General features: G+C 42.3%; 1 protein-coding gene across 1 annotated transcript in view; it reads right to left on the bottom strand.

Moving 5' to 3' along the window:
* Positions 1–657: 657 nt before the first annotated feature.
* LOC109634723 (inactive ubiquitin carboxyl-terminal hydrolase 53) overlaps positions 658–20,992 on the bottom strand; it is a 30,861-nt gene continuing 10,526 nt past the window's right edge. Inside the window, exons 5-17 of the mRNA XM_069518829.1 lie at positions 19,792–19,902; positions 18,759–18,841; positions 18,542–18,626; positions 18,225–18,371; positions 16,289–16,438; positions 14,109–14,253; positions 12,844–12,990; positions 10,903–11,049; positions 7,938–8,727; positions 6,967–7,022; positions 3,059–3,119; positions 2,240–2,967; positions 658–2,152 (exon numbers count right to left, since the gene is read on the bottom strand). Of these exons, the coding sequence (XP_069374930.1) occupies positions 2,076–2,152; positions 2,240–2,967; positions 3,059–3,119; positions 6,967–7,022; positions 7,938–8,727; positions 10,903–11,049; positions 12,844–12,990; positions 14,109–14,253; positions 16,289–16,438; positions 18,225–18,371; positions 18,542–18,626; positions 18,759–18,841; positions 19,792–19,902 (2,727 nt within the window). The 3' untranslated portion in view covers positions 658–2,075. The remainder of the gene's footprint in view (positions 2,153–2,239; positions 2,968–3,058; positions 3,120–6,966; positions 7,023–7,937; positions 8,728–10,902; positions 11,050–12,843; positions 12,991–14,108; positions 14,254–16,288; positions 16,439–18,224; positions 18,372–18,541; positions 18,627–18,758; positions 18,842–19,791; positions 19,903–20,992) is intronic.

The following is a 20,992-nucleotide window of genomic DNA, read 5'->3' as shown; positions in this document are numbered from 1 at the left end:
GGTTTTATATGTGTGTCAGAAAGTCAACAGTCACACATTTTTGATAACTGATGTCTTATTATTTGTTGTGAAGTCCTGTGAGATTGTAGAGATTTGTATTTAGATCATTTCTCTTTCTTACAGTCAGGTGATCTCGGGTTAAACAAGCTGCTGTGCTTGTTTTTAAACTTAAACACATTTCATCATTATTCACTGTGAAAACACCATTAGACTCGTGATTAGGGGAATAGGCTTAACGCACAATAGACCCTTTGCACTTAAAGCTCAGACTACATAGAGCACAACCTTAATTCATGTGATTAGTAAAATCTCTGTTGACCTTATATTTCATGTCATAATGGCTGCTGGGAAATATGTCTATAGACAAGTGACATTTTTAAAGCACATTTCAGTAAAAGTCTGGTGTGTTCTAATCATTATCTAAATATTATTTCTGGATAAGAGCAGTGCGTAATTTACAGCCTGTGGATTTTTCTTCTGACATTTTATAGTAGACGATGCATTTCAGATTTATGACAGCAGAGGGCAGCAAAACACAATTTTCCTGACATTTCCTGTAATTGTGTTTTCTCAGAGCTCTAAGAAGATATTGTTAAAGTTATCATATTGATCAGTTTTCACACTTCTCTTGAAATACAACATGGCTGGAGACACAGATATGGTTAAATAAAATTGTTTATTTAACTGTTAATCGATAAAAAATAAAATAAAACGTTACAAAAATTCTTTTTAAGTCAAATAATCGTACAAACCATGGCTCCAATTCAATCTGGTCTTGACATAGAAAAATACAAAAGGCACTGTGCATTCGAGTCTGCTGCATATAGAAAACATTTTAAACCAAGGAATAGTCCAACTCCTCAGGTTTAGAACAATGTTAATAATAATGACCCTCAAAAAAACAGCCGGCCCTGTCTATTTCTAAATGAAGCTTATAAATGTCCATGTCGTCGCAGGGCAGACTTGCTGCTAATAGAAGATACTTTAAGAAGCAAGACAGGAAGTGTTGATTTCCAAAAAGATAACAATGGAAGGTTGTAACTGTCAGGAGTGTGAGAGGAGAAATAACCAGAAATACAGTGTAAAGACATAAAAACACAGCTTATGTGCAGGTGATGGAGTGTGTGCAGGTGTGCATTTGAGGAGAAAGGGACACGTCTCATGCCGCGTAGTTTTCTACCCGATAAGCAATCAATTTAATATATTTACTGATCACGTGATAACCCCGGGAAACCCACACTGGTTGTTTTAGACTTCAGTTCCAGTTTGACAAAAGTGTGAGGCAAGAAAATTCTTTGCTTGTTATTTGCAGAGGTCATTTAAAACCATGTGCCAACAAGTTTCGACCTTTGTCGCCAGAGAAGAAGTATTAACGGACAAAAACCAATGTGGGTGTCCCTGAGCTTCATATTCTCACGGATCCCTGGGATCCATTTTTAAGTTGTGCCAAAAGAGTGCCCAGTGTTTAGGATTACTTTCCGAAATCAACAATTTAAAAATTAAATGCACCGGAAATATATTATACTATTAGTGGAACCTTGTCTTCTTCAAAGCCCAATAAAAAAAAAAGACAGAAATGGCGCAGGCACGTTATAACACTGAAATGGGAGAAGCTAAACAAATAAAAATCAATCCATAGCAAAAGGAGGAAGTGAAAACTGCAAGACATCGGTTAATTCTTCATGTAAAATAATTCTTGTCATCTGTTGTGTGGTAAAGTGACGTTTTGTGATACATTCTTTTCGTACACAACTATTTGCCACGGAGCACACAGCCCGAAACACGGACAGCAATCTGCGTGAGGCATGTTTCTGTACATGTTTCTGTACCTATGGTGCCGTCTACTGTGCAAATTCTCTTTTCATTCAAAGCTTTTCATACCGAAAAAAACAGCCACGAGGCTATGAAGGACACCGGTCGTTCTTTTTACAATCTCTTTGGCACCCACTTCATGTCCAACTCCCAGTTAGGAGCGAGACACATTCCAGTTGGAAGGAGTCAAACTGTGCGGCCGTCGTAATGCGTCACGACTCCTTGTGGCGTCCGGTCAACGTCTATTGATGCTTTTGCTATAATCATAGGAAACCATGCTCGTCAAGTCCTTTTGGAGTAACTGGATTCCACTTTGCAGTCGTCTTAGTGGTAGAGTAGCCTGCAAGACAAAATCCACAAGAATCAAACAATGCGAATATGAACAAAAGAGCTAGAGGTGCAGTATTAACACTGGGCTGCAGGGTACCTGATTCTGATCGGATTTTGGACGGCTCTGGTGGTTGAACTTCTGGCAAAGTCAGCCCCCTCCCTTCGGCATCACTCTCCCCCGATGAAGCGTGCTCCTCTGCTTTCATGGACGCTGCAGGCTTCTTGTGGTATTTGGCCCGGTAAGTGTCTGTCATACAGTTGTCAACAGAAAAGTAAGTGGTTGGAAGAACCCTTTCTGACAGAGAGGGGGAGCGTGTACCGTCAGTGTGTCTGGGCTTCGGACCGGGTAGCCTCTCCTCGCTCTCGCTGGCCGACAGATCGTTCCGGTCCTGGTCTGACGACCCCGACTTGGAGCTGGCGCTGGATGAAAGCCTGTGCTCTGGAGGTGTCTCGATCCACCGACGGAGGATGGTGTGCGAGAGAAGGGATGAGCCATTTTTGGATTCGTTGCGGGCGCTCGACCACGCTGGCACCTCCGGTGGTTGCGAGTGGACGGCAGATGGGTCAGTGTGACTGTTGCCAAAGGTCTTGAGGGGCAGGGGAGGGGGGTGGTTGTGCATGAAAGGGTCGGGGACAGTGCCCGTCTCCTCTTGTTCAGAGAAGGGTCCAGCGAGGTCATCGGAGCTGTTCCACTCAGAACTGCTGGTCTTTGCTAAGTACGGGGGCACGGGACTCGCAGGGCTGCCGTCGACGTTGTCCTCGTGTTCGCTGTCCAGGTCAATGTTCCTTTCCAAGATCCCGGGAGTGTAGCGGAAGGCTCCTCTTCTGTCACGGAGCAAAAACACAAGCGTCACTGTTTAACTTGCACTGATGCCACATCGACTGAGGAATTGTGCTGATGCACTTAAAGTTTTACCTTTGGATGAGCTGACCAGAGAGGAGGTCTGCTAGATCTGGAGAGTTCCCCCCTCGTTCACCTAGAAAGGAAGGAACGATACCATGTGAGCATTTTGTTTCACTAATTTGTAAACTCATGCTCATCACAACCAGATGTTCAAAAAGATAAAGCTAGGTAACATCTGTCATGGGTTTTAATTTAAACACAGCTACAATATTTTTATTTTTTTTCTCCCTCTGTGCCTCTCCAGCAAAGACATGTTATCTAACAGGGTCACGGTGAGGCCCTTTGCCTGGTGCGGGGAGAGGAAGTATCAAAGCAGCCAGTCTGGCAGTGCGCCCTAAGGCCCCCTGTGTACCACTCTGACTGTCTGATCCAACCAAAGAATTCAGATTCATATGCAGGCTCTGTTAGCTTTGAGCTAATGAAACAATAAGGACCCTGCATGACCTCCTGCTGGTTTAGAAGCTGGGACACGCACACGCTTATTAACCTATTAAATCCAGTCGAGTCATGATGTAATGCCCGTGAATAATGCTGCAAATATTTTGCGGATAATAGGCGATCTCAGCCACTAGATCAACACAAACACGTGTGTAAAAACAGGTGCTGGGATGGGGGCTGGTGTGGAGCTTAGTCAAGTTAGTGGGGCGGGTGTGATTTACAAGGCCTGAGACAGACAACAGCTGACTAACAGGACGAGGAAGAGAGTGAGTGGTTGAGGACCATCTGTGATGTGTCAGCATACCCTCTTTTTTCCCCCTGTGCTCTCTCAAAGCATTAGTGGCTAAATCCTTTGTGCTGGCATGCAATTACACAGAGGTCAGACTGCAGACTCCAGATCCCCTCTACAACACTATTGCATTTTTAAGCCGCTAAGTCCATGTGGCGATTCACAATTTGATGCCGCTGATCTGCGATGTTGGCAAGCAACTGTAACAATATCATGTGGAAAAAGCAAAACGGGATGCGGTCGACAGTGTGTTCTCCCCCTCGACTTTGCGGTCGCGTGCGCTGTTTTCAAGATAAAACTTGAAGGAGACAACAGCTGCATATCGAAAAAGGCAAGGCTGAAGGAATCCAAACTATTTCTGTCTCAGAGAGCACCGACTAAATAATCACTGTAACTCCAGCTAAATGTGAGGATTGTTCAGGTTCAGGGCTCGGCTGAGATCCAGAAAACATTCATTTCATTGGTATTTTGCAGCTGTGAGCGCCAGAAATAAAAAAACATGTACTCAAGGTGTCTGGGAAACTGTCCATCTACTGCAGTTCCATGGATTACACTGTGAATCAGCAGCATCTAAACTCTGAAAGTGGTCTACAATAAAACATCCTTCCTTTCCCATGCCAACAGGAAAATATTCACATTGTTAAGTAGGATTAAAGAAGGTGAAGCTGTTTCATATGCATGTTTTTCTGCACTTCCGTGTGAACAATCAGCGGACGATTTATTAAGTATTAAGATTCTCTGCGGATGCGAATCACTCAGAGACCCGTCCCTGACCCCATTCCAGCATGAAGCATTAGTCTGAGAAAGTTCAGGACAGACACCTGTTTGTGGGCTGTTGTTATCCGCCGCAAAGTTATTCAGGACTTTAAAGCGGAGGGAAGTGATTTGACATCATTTCAATTATTCCAACTGTCGGAATGAGCCACTCCCAGAGGAAACAGAAAATGTTTCCTCCACCCTTAACTAGGTTTTTGAGAAATTGTACATGCAAAATTTCTTGACAGCCCTTTGAAGTTTTGTTGATGGGACCAAAATAAAAAAAAATAAAAAACTTTACACACTTCAGTTGCTGTCAAGTTGAGATTTGTAGTTCTCTGCGTTCTGCTGTCGGGAGTATTTTTAAAATTTGTGAACATCAAGCAGACCCGCGTGCAAATTTACAGTTGAGCTTTTCATCTGGACCCAAACTCCTGGAAGCATCCTGAATGATGGGAGGAAAGATGTGGCAAATGTCACACTTTCAACTATTTTATCTGTGAAGTCCAAAAAGTCATTTCAAATAATCAATAAGTGTTTGAAACAGCCTTCGTGTCTCTGTGCATTAACCCTTTATCAGTCACTGGCCTGCTACACATACAGCATCAATACAACAACCATACTAACTTTATGATAAATACATTTTACCAGAAGAAGAATCAAATTCACCATGAGTCCATTTATCTTCAAACTTTATGTCCCAGGTATTGTTTCAGAGAGGCACAAACAAATGGTTGAATATAGTTTAAAGATAACATTTAATCTCCATCTCCATTTAATACGATGTAAATCAGTGAGATTTATCCACAACAAGATCCAAAGGTCAAAGACTGAACCCCTGAACATTAACTTAACATAAGATCCATTCTTTGATGCAACAAATCATCACGAGGGTGAACGCCTGCGGTCAAAATGTCAACTGTGCTCATCACAACTCCCCTCCTACATGAGTGTTTTTAAAAAGGATTTGGGACTTTAATGGACTCCTGGAATCTGCTCAGGCCTCTGCTGAAGCCTCATGCCAGACTGTCACGGCTGAACTCGGGCCAAATTGACTTTGGACACTGCAGCTTGTCGATACAATTTGCAGACAGCGGGGCGTAAAATATCCCGTACTGATTTTAAAATAGCCACTGAAGAATAGACCTCAAAGGCCCACGGAGATATTTTTAGCCATGTTTGGGTTAAACTACTAACAAGTCAGCATTTCAAAGTACTGCACATGGATGCAAAACACAGCTGTGGATTATTTCAAATGAGTTTTAAGATATTTTGCAAGTCAAAGAGGAGGCAAATGACGGAGCCTGGTTTAGTGTGTGTTCAGAAGGAGGAGGAGACTTTGAGAGCTTGAAGTACAGCAGTGCAACAAAGGGGCATTTTATTTGCTTTGTGTTTGAACACCTTCTTCTGACAGTCCCAGAGCTGGAAGTTTCAGGCCCAATGGGCACAGCTGGGTGGCCCCTACAAGCTCACTCACTGCCCTTCATCTTATTCAGGATTAACTCAGTATTCCCATTGAAGGAATTTGTGGGGGCATTTACGAGACATTTGTTGATTTCAAAGTTATTTTGATCAATTTTTATCTGAGCTGATAATGTGGATCGTAAGCAAGCATGTCCTAGATGAAGAAACGTAAAAGGGTGTCTAGGCAAAAAAACAGCTTGTGCTAACTATGTCATCTAATCTCCCTCCTTTCTGTCTGAAAAATAAAATAACACCTTGAAAACATGACTCCTCGTTGAGTTCCAACTCCAAGTGGACATTATTCACTGCAGCTTATGTCCTTCAAGTTCTTTTTCACAGTTGTCCCTTTGTAATGTCCTAAATTGTAATTCCCTTTGGAAGAAAGAAAACCTAATACAATATCTTAAAGTACTTCATTTAAACAAGTTTGAAAAGTTTAGATTTTTGTTTCCATAAAAAAAACAAAACCAGTTTTTCAATTCAAAGCCTGTTCATGACTCCAAACGATGTTTCGTTCAGGCCCTTGTACATTTCATCTGCGTGCTGCATAACACAGACGCTACTCAGGAAAAAAAAGGTCAAGGCCAGTCAGTGAGGACAGCACACTTATTTCCATGCCGTATCCCTTCAATCAGGCTGTGACCTTAACAGTACTGATGGAACAATAAATCAAGGAAATTGCTGAGTACTATCTTAATGTTTCAGATTCTTACAACGCACGGAAGTCGACCAGAGGAAATTTCTTTAATGTCAGGGCCAAGCCTTTGTGATGGAATGATACTTTACTTTTGTGACCCGTTTATACTGGTTGTTGGAAATAATGGCTTAATATCTAATTCTAATTCTTTTAGTCCTTACAGTGCAGGCTTCAAATTCTCACTTCTGCTGGGGAACCCACATGCAAATAAATATTAGCCGACATTGTGTGTGCGCAGAGATAAAGGACAGGTCAAAGTGAGACGGATTTACTCACCAGTGGAAAATGTGGAGTGCAGAATGTCATCGCTGCTTCTGTGAGGGAAGTGATCCCTGAAACACAAAATAAATTGAATTATTCATGCAATGTAAACAAGATATGCCGGAGCTTGAACTTTTTCCAACCACTTAGAAGGACTAAGTTGGACCCCTGCTCTGAGCACAAAGGGGAAAATAAACCCTCATGACCTCAGCCTAAACATACATTTATGTGATGAATGATTTATAATGGTGTAACTCGATGCCAATTCCTGCAACATTATTTCTTAAATGTGAAAACAAGAAATCAAACTGTCAAAACAACTCGTTTTTTAAAATTATTTTCTTTTCTGTTTTTCCTCCCCCTGTTATGCTTGATTACTATCTGGCACTTTCCTGTTTAAGTGCAAACCTGTGTATCTCCTGTAAAATATGGAAGAGGTTGTACTAAACTTAATGGAAACTGGCGCAAAAGATGTACTATGTATACACACCCAGTTAAAAATAGCAAATGCTGCACAGTGTCAACGACTCCAGGTCTGAATCCAGTCAACATCGTAACCATATGTTAAAGAATTAATAATTGAAACAACACTTTACTGATATACTATCAGGAGACCGGCTTGAATAATGCACCAGCAGTTGAGGAAGTCTGCTATCCGCTGGCTCCGAGAACAGGAGTTGTCAGCTGGTTGGGAACATAATTTCAAAACAAGAACCGTACTACAAAGCCGACAAATGACAGCCCAGCATAATAAGATTGGCGTATCTGCCTTGTGTGCATTTATGTCAAATGGGCCTCGCTATTCTTAGAACAGTTTGTTTGTAGTGTTTAATTATTTAGAGATGGCAGCACTTTTGAGACTCGAATAGGGAAATGAGCGGGCCACGGGATGACAAAGCATCCCACAGCGAAAATTGTGTCTATTTCTGTTTCACTCTTTGCAGTTGTAAGATTGTTTTGTCGTTGGATGCAACAGTCTATTTTACCTCGTCAGATGCAGCTCAGGTATAGGCCGCAGGTCCTTGGAGGAAAAGTACTCCACCACAGGTGAGTCGAGATTTGCTGAGCCGTTGCTTAGTCTGTCGCTGCTCTCGTATCCGGATTCTGTTCGCTGGATCTTCCAGTTGTCGTTCCGCACTTTCAAAGTTGCTGAGCCCTTTGACCTGTCCTTGTCACTGTAGCCGCCCCGGCCATCTGAGTCCAGCGAGCTTCGGCTGCCACCGGTTTCATGCCTCTGCTCATCCTCGTAGATGGTCATCAGGCTCTTGGGTTTGCGTTCCTCCCTGCCCCCCCATGTAAAATCTCTGTCTCGCTCGCGGTCGCGGGAGGGCGACTGACTGCTGGGTCTCCTCCGTGGGCTGTGCTGCCTTCGCTCTTGACTTGGCGAATTTCCATCACCGGCAGAACTTAAAACACTGTCCACATTTAGCGCCTCTCGCATGGGTTTCCACGGGCGACTAGACCTGCTGCGACTGTTGGCTCCACTTCCAGGACGCTCTCTGGACTCTTGGCTGCTGTCTGTATCATATCCGTTGGAGACCTGGTCAATCCTCCGGCTATGATGGCCACTGCTGATACTGGGCACACTGGGTAGCACTTGGACTCTGGAGTGAGAGCGAGAGGGTTCGTGGGAAGATCGTCCACCTAAGTGGGGTGTTCGCTCAGTCCGTGTGGGACCTTTTCCTTGGCTGCTGTACAGGCGAGTCTCCAGGTGCTGTTTGAAGCCATTCTCTGGAGGGGAGACGGAGCGGGAGTAGGTCCTGTCCTGGCCTGGATCTGAGGACAAGTGAGATAAAGCTTGAATGGGTTGAACGATGAGAAATTGAATGGCAAAGGACATTTTATAAAGATACTCCAAAAACTTAGATTGAAGAATACTTTCAAAAATGTAAAATACATTATGATAAAACATTTTTCCAATTAACTAACATAATAATAAATAACCAGTTATACTAATCAAATATTTTCACCCTCATAAAGCCTTTATTCTTATCAATTATACAAACATTTATGCATCAAATTTGTAAACAAGTGAATTAACCAAACCCCATAGACAAATTCAGGCTGCAGTTGAAAAAGCCTTTTTTCTCCAGGACTAAAGCAGATTTTTCGCTGCATGTTACCTGACCTTTATGTCTTTCCTGACGCACCTGATGCAAAAGGACAGCATCATTAATAACGTGGCCGACACCAAAAATTGACTTTCGCTGAAAGTCAAAACGCTACGACACCGAGACAGAAATCTGTCGTAAAAGAATAGAGCATGTCGGGTGGAGCGCGAGGGCACAACAACTACAGGGTTACAGGTGACGTCTGCAGATGACAGGGAGGTGTAAATTACGACCAATGTGGGGTCGGTTTTCTTGTGTGCTGTGCAGTAAGAGGGTGACCAGCCTGTGTGGAGGATACCATGCAGGTATCATTTGCAGAAAGATTGCACTTTGGTGTGTGTGTGTGTGTGTGTGTGTGTGTGTGTGTGTGTGTGTGTGTGTGTGTGTGTGTGTGTGTATTTGTGTGCATACTTGGATTAGTTTCCCTGTTGGACAAGTCTGAACATGATGGTGAGGTAGGGATGTGCGTTTGCTATTCCAAGGACTGTGCGAGCGACTCTCAAAATAAACGGCCGCACATCCTTCCTGAAAACTGGTTCCCTTGCACAGCTATAGGTGCTCCCACAATCCAATGTTTATTAAATTCTCCAGCAAAGAGAACATGTAAAAATCATGTCAAGATAATCAAAATAGGTTTTTCCTGCATGTTAGCAAAACTTAAGACAAGGCATCATCTAATGTACAGAGTTCATCCTTAAAACATGATAGTCTTTATCTGACACAGCGGAGGCTGTGTCCTTTGTCCTGGAGGCATCATCTAATTCACCAGGAAAAGCAATCTATGGTAACGTGTTTTCAGGTGAAAACAAAAAACTAAATTTAGTGCTACACTAAACTGTCAGTGCTTTGGACTTAAGCCCAAACGTTGCTGTTGCTTTGGATTCTGCTGACCGTGTGCCAGAGTTAAATCACAACAAACATCGCTGTCTGTGTTTTTGCCTGTGTATAAGACACCAGCGTGTTTTCTGCCAGCTCGGTGTCGTCAACTCGACACAAGGCTGTGGATCTTTTTTTTTTTGGAAGAATGGTATCACGTCTGAATCGATTACAGTCAGAGATCATTTAGAAATTCCTGGGGTTGTCCCACAGTCCATTATAGGCAGAAAAGTTGCTTCAGCTTTTTTTGTTTTCGTCCTTTTTAGAAAAGTGCTATCTGGGCATGATCCACGCTGTGGTCGTTTACATAAACTGTCGTGTCACCTCCCTCCTCGCCATTCATCACTGCAATGACGCTCGCCTCCCTTAGTCTCCCTGCATTCAATCATAATGTGCTGTGAGCTCGGTGCTAACCCGGGCTACTGCTGTTGACATGGCGGATTTGGGAGTGTGTTACAATTGTGTCCAATAATCCCCCTCACTGATACTTAATTGAAAGTACTGATGTACTAGAGTCTTAAAAGAGCTGACCAATCACTGATTAGAACAGACACACTAACTCAATTTGGGAAGAACAAGGGGGAGGAGACGTAAGAAAAACATTGGCACAAATATGACTTTGTCGAGTTAAATGCATCCTTTGACAAAATTAAACAGTATTTATCACCACTTGGTTTGACCTGTTTAGTTTGTGTGCATAGGTTGTACATGGTCATGCACAACACAACAAGGGGAACCAATGGCTCTGAATATGAGAGAGTGGGATCAAGGCAGGCTCCGACAGACGTCAGCACTTAATCCCCTTTCTGACACATTGCTCCTGAACCGAGGGTTACATAAGGGATGGGGAAGTGGAGGGGCTAGCCTTTTGTATCACAAACCCTTGAGGTTCTCATGCGTTTGTGTTGCAATGTGTGGTCTGCTTTTATCAATGCACATACTGTACGGTGTGTCTGCAACCTACCTCTGTGGCGCGTCTCCAGCCTCCGTTGACCGCTCCTGTCAGGCTCTCGTCTGGATGGATGCATCCCCCGCACCTCTCCTGCTCTCTGGGCAACTTCTCGAGAAATGTCCCTGAGGCGGCTCTTGGGATCACTGGCACCAATTTTCACTACAAAACAAACAAACGTCAGGTTTTACCATCAGGAATCTGGCACAGTTCCCCCAATAGGGGACGAGAGGTATGCAGCCAGTGTGTTATTAATGCTACTTCTGCTGAATCAGGTGGGGATTTCCACCACTGCAAACACCATTAAAAGTATTTTTATCTCTGTGAGCATATAGATGTGTATTGTCACCACATCCTTTTCCTTGTCACTGTTTTCCACCTCTGAGTCCCAAGCCCCCCCCCAAGGCACTGAGCAGTTGCTGAGTGTGTAGACGGAGGCTATTGTGCTGATGTACACAGTACATTTTGTGCTCCATGAAGGGAAAGGCAAAAGGGTGGAAATGTGGCCCGGCAGAGAGTTCATCTCCTCGGTCTCTGGCAGACATTCACTTTGAAACGCAATGATTAGTCACGGCCCTGGAAAACATGATCATACTGGGGTTCTGTTAGCTGTCTGAAATTTCAACACTCTGTGGGCACAGGCTGATGTGTTTAGAAAAAAAACAGCTCTCTTTGAAACTGTTTTTGTAGCTCCATATTCACTCCGGCACTAAAATAGAGAATATTTGTTTTCAAAATGATGAATCAGGACTTAATAATTTCACTTTTAACTTGACTTCAGTTTCTTACTTTTATTACACACTCCATCCCCACACCACAGATTAGCAAACAAGTTCCCAGAGCTGTTTTAACTCATGCACTGAAGTCTTTCTGATATTTCAGGCGGGGCTGTATGTGAGAATGAAAATGTCCAAGTCAGTTGCTCCAGATATTTGACGTAACTTTTCCTGCCAGTCCCCTTGTAAAAGGTCTGGAAAATGTGAGAATACAGCAGAAAAAACATACACGAAGAAAATACAGACAAAGGCATCAACTTGGAAACACAACTGCACTTTTGCAGATAAAAGCCGACACCGGTTTTGATGTGCTGTAAAAAAAAAAACTGTGCTTTCCACAGCAGAATTAATATGTCATGTTTTGCCTCCTGTATGTTTTTCCCGGTCACCACCCCGGGCCTGAATGTTCTGGGAATGTTCCAGTTACTGTGAGCGCGCCTGACCCGGTCGATCTCCTGCTGTTCTTCATACTTAAAAGACTGTAAAACAGCTCAAGTGAAGGGAAACAACGACGAAGATCCAAAAGACCTTCACAGCTTTATGCAGCCACATGACAATGAAACGTGCAATAATATGACAGGAGATTCAATTTCACCTGCTTTGTTTCATTTTCTGGTCACTTCCTTATCTTAACAAAACCTCAGCTCCTCAATTTACACTCTTCCTCCACTCGTGCTTAAACATGTGGTGAGCAGGCAGCTCTTTGTGACCTCTCTCCTCAACAAGAGTCCCTAATCCCCTCTGTGTTACTAGCATAGTTAGATTTAGTTTGACAGCAGAGACATTTAATCATCTCTTCCTCTGTCCTCGTCTGGTTGCTGTACCAGATCTGTGCTTGTCACCGCTCTCTGTGGACAGAAACATTTATAAATGAAGCCGTCTTTCAAGGCCAAAACTGCAACCAGTACAAAAGGTGACTTATCTCTCTGTAGTTTTTCTTTATCACTGCAAGACATTTGCACAAGGAAATTCTGTTTGTTTAACCATAGTTTTATTTAGGCTGGTAATTCCTTCCTTATCCTGCAGTGGAAAACAAAACCTTGAGCACAACAGATTTTTCCAGTCCACAAGACTTAATTAAATGAAATGTTAAAATGGAAACTTGTGATGTGTGTTCCTCCACATGTTTGGTTTAAATCTCTCTCTACCACTTTCATCGTTTCCACCATTTATCCCTTACCTGGTCCCCGTCCTCCGTTGGTCTGAGCGCTGCCCCTGCTGAGGGTCGAGGGGGTTTTCTGTTTGAAAGAGCCTTGGCCCAGCAGAGCGTTCAGATTCTCCCTGGTGAGGTCCAGTTTCTTGGGGGCTGACACTGGAGAATCAAAGCCTGTGAGGGAAAAAAGGAAATATATAGGATTTTTTTTTTTTTTCAACCAAACCAAACAAATATACAGACATGAGACCAAGAAACAGAAATGAAATTACAAAAATCCACATAGTGTTTTTCTTGGTTTTTGCAGGATCATCTAGTTTGGTCCGGCGCCCTGTCAGCTCTGATGGGCAGTGAGCGGCGGCCACAGCTTGGACCTGGGGCTCGGCCAGCATGGAGAGTTGAAGGAGGATCTTTAAAGAGGATGAAAACCTCCCCAACCAAACAAATCCAGGGATATATAGTCCAACCAGAGGAGATGTTGTCATCAACAAATTTTCATTACTGCCTGCAAACACGACTAATATGATCTGGGATTATACACGTCCTGTAAATGGTTGTTTTTGTTTCTGAATGGCATTTCTATTAAAAAATGACTTGTAAATAAAGGGATATTTTACTTATAGTTAATTACATGTTTGCTAGAGGAGTTCTGCTTAAATTAACCAACAATGGTTTTAATTCTAGTCATTTGGTCTTCATAAAACTCTTAACTCCAGCTGGGTATATAGAGGAAAATCACACTTTGACTCACCAACCAAACATTCAACTCAATCTCCAGACTCTGAATTTCGATTACGAGGCAGACCACTGTGATTTTAACACCAGAAACATTCTGGCTGCTGTTACGTTCAACCAGCCTATAATGCCAAAATTTACTTCACAGTTTTTCTTTTATTCCCTCCATATCCTGCACTGGTTTTTACCTCTATAAAGACGAAACAAAGAGGTAGCTGCACACCTCAGCATCATATTAATGGGTGTTTTATGATATAAAATTATCATTAAATGGGTCACTCGGGATGGGATTATTGTTTCACAAATGCAACAAAACAACCCATAAAGCTTAACAGCGCTAATAAGCCTGATAAATGCATCTCAAAGGAATTTGATGTTGTTATTTCCAGAAAAAGACACTAAATCAACTCTCCATCTTACCCAATGTAGTAAAGCTGTTTAGCTAACAGAACTTCTTCAGGGGCACAGCAAATATGACTGATGAGGATTTTTTACCATGAACCAAAATAGAACAAAAACTGATTCAGTGAAGACCCTGATGGGAAGTTATATCATACCTTGTCCTTGTGACTGGCTGGTGTTTTGTCTTGAGACGTCATCTGCGGTGATAGCACTCCCGTCAGGGTTGGAGTAAAAGAGGAGGAGAGGCTGGAAGTGGCCTTTGATACATTTGGTGACAACATCTTTCCACCGGGAGCCGATCTACACCAAACAAAACAAAGAAAAGATGAACAACACACGTTACAAATCTAGAACATTTATGAGCAATAATAAAACATAGTGGAAAATAACATCTGTCGTCTATATTTTTTGGGATACGTAAATTTGAAGACATTAAATTGTTAAATTTAGGAAATGGGAAACAACAACTTTAGGAAATGGGAAACATCTCAGCTTGTTTCACTGTGTTTCAGCCGCTCAAGGATGTGTGCAAATTAAGCAACCATTGTCCAATTTGATTTTGAAAAGCAGATGGATTTTGCAGATGAAATGTGAATTTCTTTCTTGCGACTCCATCTGTTTTCATTTTATAAAAAGGTTTAAAAAAAAACAACTGATTTGAGTGAAAGATTTCTTCTACAAACCCAGGTCTACTGACATCACCAAACCAATTTAATCAAACAATTTTTATAAAATCCTCCGACAACTTTGAAACAAATCCTCACCTTTGCTGTGCACTGTCTACTTTGTATATGAATACAACAAGCCGATGTCAAATAGCACAATCGCAATTAGCTGCGTTGTGTGAGGTGTGCGTCTCGCCACAAAGGCACCACAGAGGCAAGCTGCAGGCTAACAGATGCTCGTGTGCTCCTTAATTAAGCAAATGACAGGGTGGGGTGGGGGTTGGGGGGGGGCTTGGAAGGAGAAGAGATACTAGAAAGATGAACTGAAGAACCATTGCTGAGCAAAAATAGTGCAAAGAAAAGGAAAGATAGAAGAAGAAGTGGGAGAGCTGCAGAGATGGATTAAAAAATATCATAGAAAATGGATTGTAGTTGAAGAATATACATGAACACAATCTTCAGAATATAGTATAATATAGTAAATTCATTTAAAGAAAAATTATCTGAGTAATCTATTCTACTAGTATGTACTGTAAGGAGTTAACTTGGGGCTCAAATGAATAACTGTGCTGTGGAAAATGAGGATGTAGTGATCTTTGTGCCTGAATGTTTTATTTACATAGATTTAATGAGGAGCTAGGACACAAGCTTAAATCTATCTGAGTTAATTAAGAAGCACAAAGACCGGAGGCATCATCAGCATCGCTGGTCTCTCAGTCTGGAATTCTCTTCCCAAACAAATAAGAGACAGCACCGACCAGTCCATTTAAAACATGACTCAAAACCTCCTTCTGCAGAACTGAATTAAATCTGTGATTAATATAATATTAATAGTTTTAGTTATTGACTTTCTCTGTGTCTTTGAGCATTGTTAAAATCGCTACAAGAATAAAATGCAAGATTATCATTATTGTGATTATTAATATATTATTTAACACCAGTCAGCCACTCAGAATCGAGAAGTCTCAGAGGCCATGGTATATGTATAATATATGTAAACCTCACTATAAGAGATTAGGTTACACTACAGTCACCATTTTGCAGCTGGGATTTGGGGAGTTACAGAAATGCTGGCGAGTTTCGATCCAGGTACAGACTTGGCAGGAGCTGAGCACTGTAGCTCCTTCATCTCAGTCGGTGGTGGCGGGGAGTATGGGGGCTGGGGTGGGGGGGGGGGGGGCTGCACACGCAGCACAAGTGGCTGATGGATTGACACGGAGCCAGCCAGCCGCTGCACCACAGTCCCCCGGAAAAATTGTTTGAATGTGAGACAAAAGGTTTGCTCCACCACAGAAATGAACCCATTGTTGAGGATAAGAGGAAGAATGGATTCCCTGGCTGTATCTCATGCACACACAGCACATACAGTATACCGTGCATCTCAGCATTCTCACTGACCCTTTAACTTTTACCCAGTGAGAAGAAAGATCTTTACTGGTTTAGCTCCACTTCACTGCTGCAGTACTTTGTGATGTCAGAAATGGGGAAATCGCATTGGAAATTTGGGGTGGGGGCATAAAGAGAAGTGGTGATGGAGGGAAGTGACAGAATCTCACAAATGTACTATTACAATTATTTGGCATTTCTCTTGGATAGATGACTAAAACGATTATCTGTTCATTGTAATGGTTATTGGTTACTTCATTTGACAACACTTTCACATTTCTGACCTCTTTCACAGTTGCATCATCAAAGAAGACCCATTTGGAGGACTTGGTGTGGAAGGCGAAGGCACAGTAGTGGCGGCTGGAATAGCAGATCATCCCCACGAGCAGGAGCTCTCCCTTTTTGGCATGTTCATCAGTTACCCTGTAGAAGAGCTGTTCCCACACACACACACACACAAACACATAAATACATACTTATCAGCATCAACGCTGCAGTAAGTGGGCAGGAGAGTGAGTGATGTTGATAGCTGGGGGAGGATCAGTTACTCCATCAGTTAATAGATTAGGGTCTGAGGGAATGAACTGACAATCGGTGTGAATAAGGGCTGGTTTAAATCAGTACTGTCATAGCAACTCTTAATATCGAGACTTATACAACAGTGTTCAAAGAAGTTTTGGTAATGACCTAAATTCTCATACATGGGGGTGATTTATAATTTCATTTTTCATAATTTCATAGTATAATAATATGGTGAAAGTGAGTGAAACTATCACTTATTTCTCCCTCACACATTTCCTGCACAGGCAGTTCTCCGTTTCCCCCTTCGTCAAACAATAGATTTCAAAGCGAATGAAAGGGGTGGAGGGCTCCCTTTAATAAAGAAAAAAAGTCACATGAAACGCTCCTATAATGAATCAAGGCCTTTGTGCCACACTAGAAAGGGAGGTGTGTGTGTGTGTGTGTGTGTGTGAGGAGGGGGGGGGGTCGTCTGACAGATTTTTCTGATGGTATGACTTTGGAAACGAACAAGAGGGAGCTGTCAAATAAACAGTTTGAATCCTTCAATAAAGACGTTATGCAACATGTGGAGCAAATGAGCATGCCCTGATCTGAACGACACTGATTGATTTTTTTTTTTTTGTACAATGGACCGATGTGAACGGGCTACTGAGGGATGCTTAGTCAGTCATGTGGCAGTGAACACTGCAGGATTCCTATGGGCAGAGGAGTACACATGGTCACGTTTGCATACTTCACATGAGGGGCGGGAATCTTTAAGGAACCTCACAATTCGATTCCGTGGGCGACGATCCGATGATAAAAATTGTATTATTCATGATTTGCACTTTTAAAAAAGTATTTTAAACTGTTATTACAAGTGTGTCTGTCACTCGCAAAAACTGATAACATCTATCTAGTTTTGAATCAATGGTGCCAGATCATGAATTTGGATTGTTCTGGTCACTTTAACCCTGATGTTCTGGCTGTGCAATGGTACACCGCTACAAAATGAACGGAAAACACGAATGGATTATGTTCCGTGTCTGCATCGATGCAGGGTTGTTGAAAAAACTATTAATTTCCCCACCTCTACTTCACACCGCCAATGAGTGAAAATAAGCAGTGCAACAACAGCAGCCTGGAATAAACGCTTTTTCCTCGCTGTCTCAGTGACACCTCTTCACCCCACATGTTCCTCCAGGCAGGCATGCACACCCATGCCCAGGAAAACACAGAGACAAGGGGAGGAGCTTTTTGACCAGCTGACCAAGGCCAGCAGGGGCTTTTTGAGCAGTGGTGTGGGCCAACTGGGCATAGGCCACTGACTGCTTATGCAACAGGCCCGACTTACAGAGAAATAATCCCCACTTTATTTCCCACATATGTTCAATTGCACCAAAAGCAAACTGACCCTAAAACCGCACAAAAAGCACAAAATGGTAGCTGTGTGAATGGCTTAATTCCAACAAGAGCAACTGAGCCATGTCTGGAGAGTTATTTGATATCATGTTGATTACTTTAAGTTCAATGTGAATCTTGTCTTGAAATGTCTTTTTTTTAATGACCTAAATCTAAAATCTGACCACATATTCTTTTTGTGAATACATCCTTTAACTCAAAGGAATGCTCAAACTGATATATCAATCATTACAAGTCACAAAATATAAAAGTTTAAAACAAAACTCAGTCAGTAAATTATTCATAAATTATACTCACTGCAGAGAGACTGAGATGAGGTCCTAGCGAGCGGATAACATCCTCAGTGAGGTCTGACTGGTCAGAGTCCCAAACGAAGCCGATGGTAACTATTTCTGGGGAGTTCATGAGGACCCGTCTGATCTTAATCCTCTGACCACAGTTGCTCTAGGTAGGAAAAAAAAAAACAAAGACTACGCTTAAGTAAATAATCAGTCGCAAGGAATATTGAAAAATAAAATGTTTGAGATTCTGAGGACAACCTAAAAATGGCTCATCAAATTCAACAACGATCATGAAAGGCTTTTGCAGCACATTAGTGCATTTTGAAAACTCACAGGACAGTTACGAAGGTCCCCTATCGTACTCGCCGCTTGTAACAGATCCCCGAAAGACTCGTCTCTGCGCTGAAGCGTCTGTTGACTGAAGAGATGCAGAGTGATTGATGTTTGTGGGAGAGAAAAAAAATGCTGTGTGTACAATGTCAGATATTAAGTACATACAGAAATATGCAGGACGTGAAACGCAAGGAGAGAAAGTTTCACATTGCCTTACCAGAGTGCGGTGGTAGAGACATAATGCACCAGCTCAGTAAACGGCAGTGGGTCGGATGACGCCCCACAGCTACGGCACACAGACTGCAAGGGGGAGAGAGGCAGAGAGACCAAGAGGGGGACAGACACAAGAAAGAGATACAAAAAAGATAAATTGGTGTGAGTTCAGCATCCACTGCCAAGGACTTTGCCAAGTCAGCATGTCATCAGAAAATTTCACGCTCCTGCAAAAGTCTTTTAGTTGTATAAATTATGGCGAGAGATTAAGACATGCTGGTTTTGCTGCTTTCCTTGTGTAATAAACTGTGGGTTTATGATTGGCATTATCAGGCATTCAATTTCATTTATGAAGTCATCAATCTCCCACTGACACAAGCAATCCTCATTTAGGCCTTTTTGATAATTGCTGGTTTTGGGTGCCCTGTAGTAACGGTGGAGCAAAATCCGCTGAGGGATTTAGTGCACAGGCACATTATCTGTTAGATTCAGAGACAGAAGTGGTTTGGGACGCTGACAGAGTCGGCGATGGGCATCACAGCCACAGGGCAGGGTAGTGTCTGTGTTGTGCTGGAATTTATGTGGACACCATCTGTGATTTATCTGGTAGTGCTGCTGCTGCTGTAGCACAGTGGAATCTGACCAGAAACACCCTCCTTATTCCACTGGGGCAACCCAGTATCAAAACATGACGGATTGGATTTCTACTGTCTCAGACAGTGATTCATGTACCTGTCTCTCTGTGTGTGTTTGTGTGTGTGTGTGTGTGTGTGTGTGTAGCTTCTAACACTGGCTGATGTGTATTCAGCTTTTGCAATACTGTAGAGGCTGTGCAAAAATGCCAAAACAAACACTGTATGAGCAAAAACATCTCCAACAAAAAAAAAGACAGTCACATTAAAATAATAATTAATGTCGCTCCCTTACATTAAAATAGATCAGGCTTAATTAACACATTCCTAACATCAATTTTTTACAGAATTCTGCTGCAGAAAAAAACATTGATATGTTTGATGATATGCTGTCCCTTCACTGACCTGCTCATAAAGTGACATAGCAAACTTCTGGTGCGTGATGCAAGACTTTGAAGTGCAGGCATCTGTCTCCTCAGGCACAATGTGCAGGTGGATCCTCTCCAGTATGTTTTCCTATGACAGAACAGGGGATCTATCAGGTATGAGACAAATACTTTCAACTCCTTTCTTGGAAAAGAAAAGCTCTTTACAATTACCACAGGCTATTTGTTTTTGTTCTTTTACTCCAATACACACATTACCCAGAGCAAAACTGCAGCGCAATGGGACACAACAGCTTGAGAGTCTTTGTGTAAACCTGACATTGCAAGGAACACATTTAAAGAGCAACACCATTTTAGCTCCCTCCTGTTTCTATGGAGCGCTGGTGAGTTTATAAAATATTACGGCTGCAAGGTAGGCCTGCAAAAGGTTACAGGCACAACTTCGCAGCCTGTTAATCTGGCACCGGCCAACTCCTCATATAAATTCTACCCCAGCGTGCTGCAGCCAGGGCATCACGTGGTGAACGCTCGAGGCAAAGATCTTTGCCGGATTAAGAATTAAGATTGTCGGGAAAAGATAACAACTTAGACACATTAGCTTCAGTTGTAAGGAAAGTTCACTGGTGATGTTTTGCAGGAAGGGAAGTTGCAAGAAAACACATTAAATGTTTCCTTTGCATTTATGTGGTAGGTTTGTGACTATTCTCTTACTTAGAGAGAGTTAATGCTCACACTTGTTACCCAGTGTTCAAATACAGTACAGAGCATTCCACTACTGTCCCAGAGAAATAAGCTTCTCACCATTGTTTATCCGTTGCTGTGTAATTGAACTTCCTAAGAGGATAAACAGTGGCTGTGGGATAAAATCAGGATACATCTGTGCTTACTTGGTATACTGTCATTAAGCACAAGTTATCAACGTAATTAAGCCTGATGAACAAAAGAAAACATGGATGGAAAATAAAGCTGCAGCGTCTGTTATGTGTTTGTTGGTTGGACTGGAAATAAAACTGGAACAAAGAAAACAAGAAAAGAAAATTACACTGCAGAATAAGTTCTGGCTTAACAATGCTTTGCCAAAAAAAAAAAAAAAAAAGAGAAGAAAAACTGGAACCGACATGTAAAAATGATGAAGGACGCATGAAATCGACTTGTAAAAAAGCACAGAAATGATGGGACATAATATCGTGCCAAAAAAAGGGGGAGATTCAAACACAGCG

The sequence above is a fragment of the Paralichthys olivaceus genome, chromosome 22 (assembly GCF_024713975.1).
Source record: "Paralichthys olivaceus isolate ysfri-2021 chromosome 22, ASM2471397v2, whole genome shotgun sequence".
NCBI lineage: Eukaryota > Metazoa > Chordata > Actinopteri > Pleuronectiformes > Paralichthyidae > Paralichthys > Paralichthys olivaceus.
The sequence above is the reverse complement of the archived record's forward strand: the minus strand, read 5'-3'. Positions and strand labels throughout refer to the sequence as shown.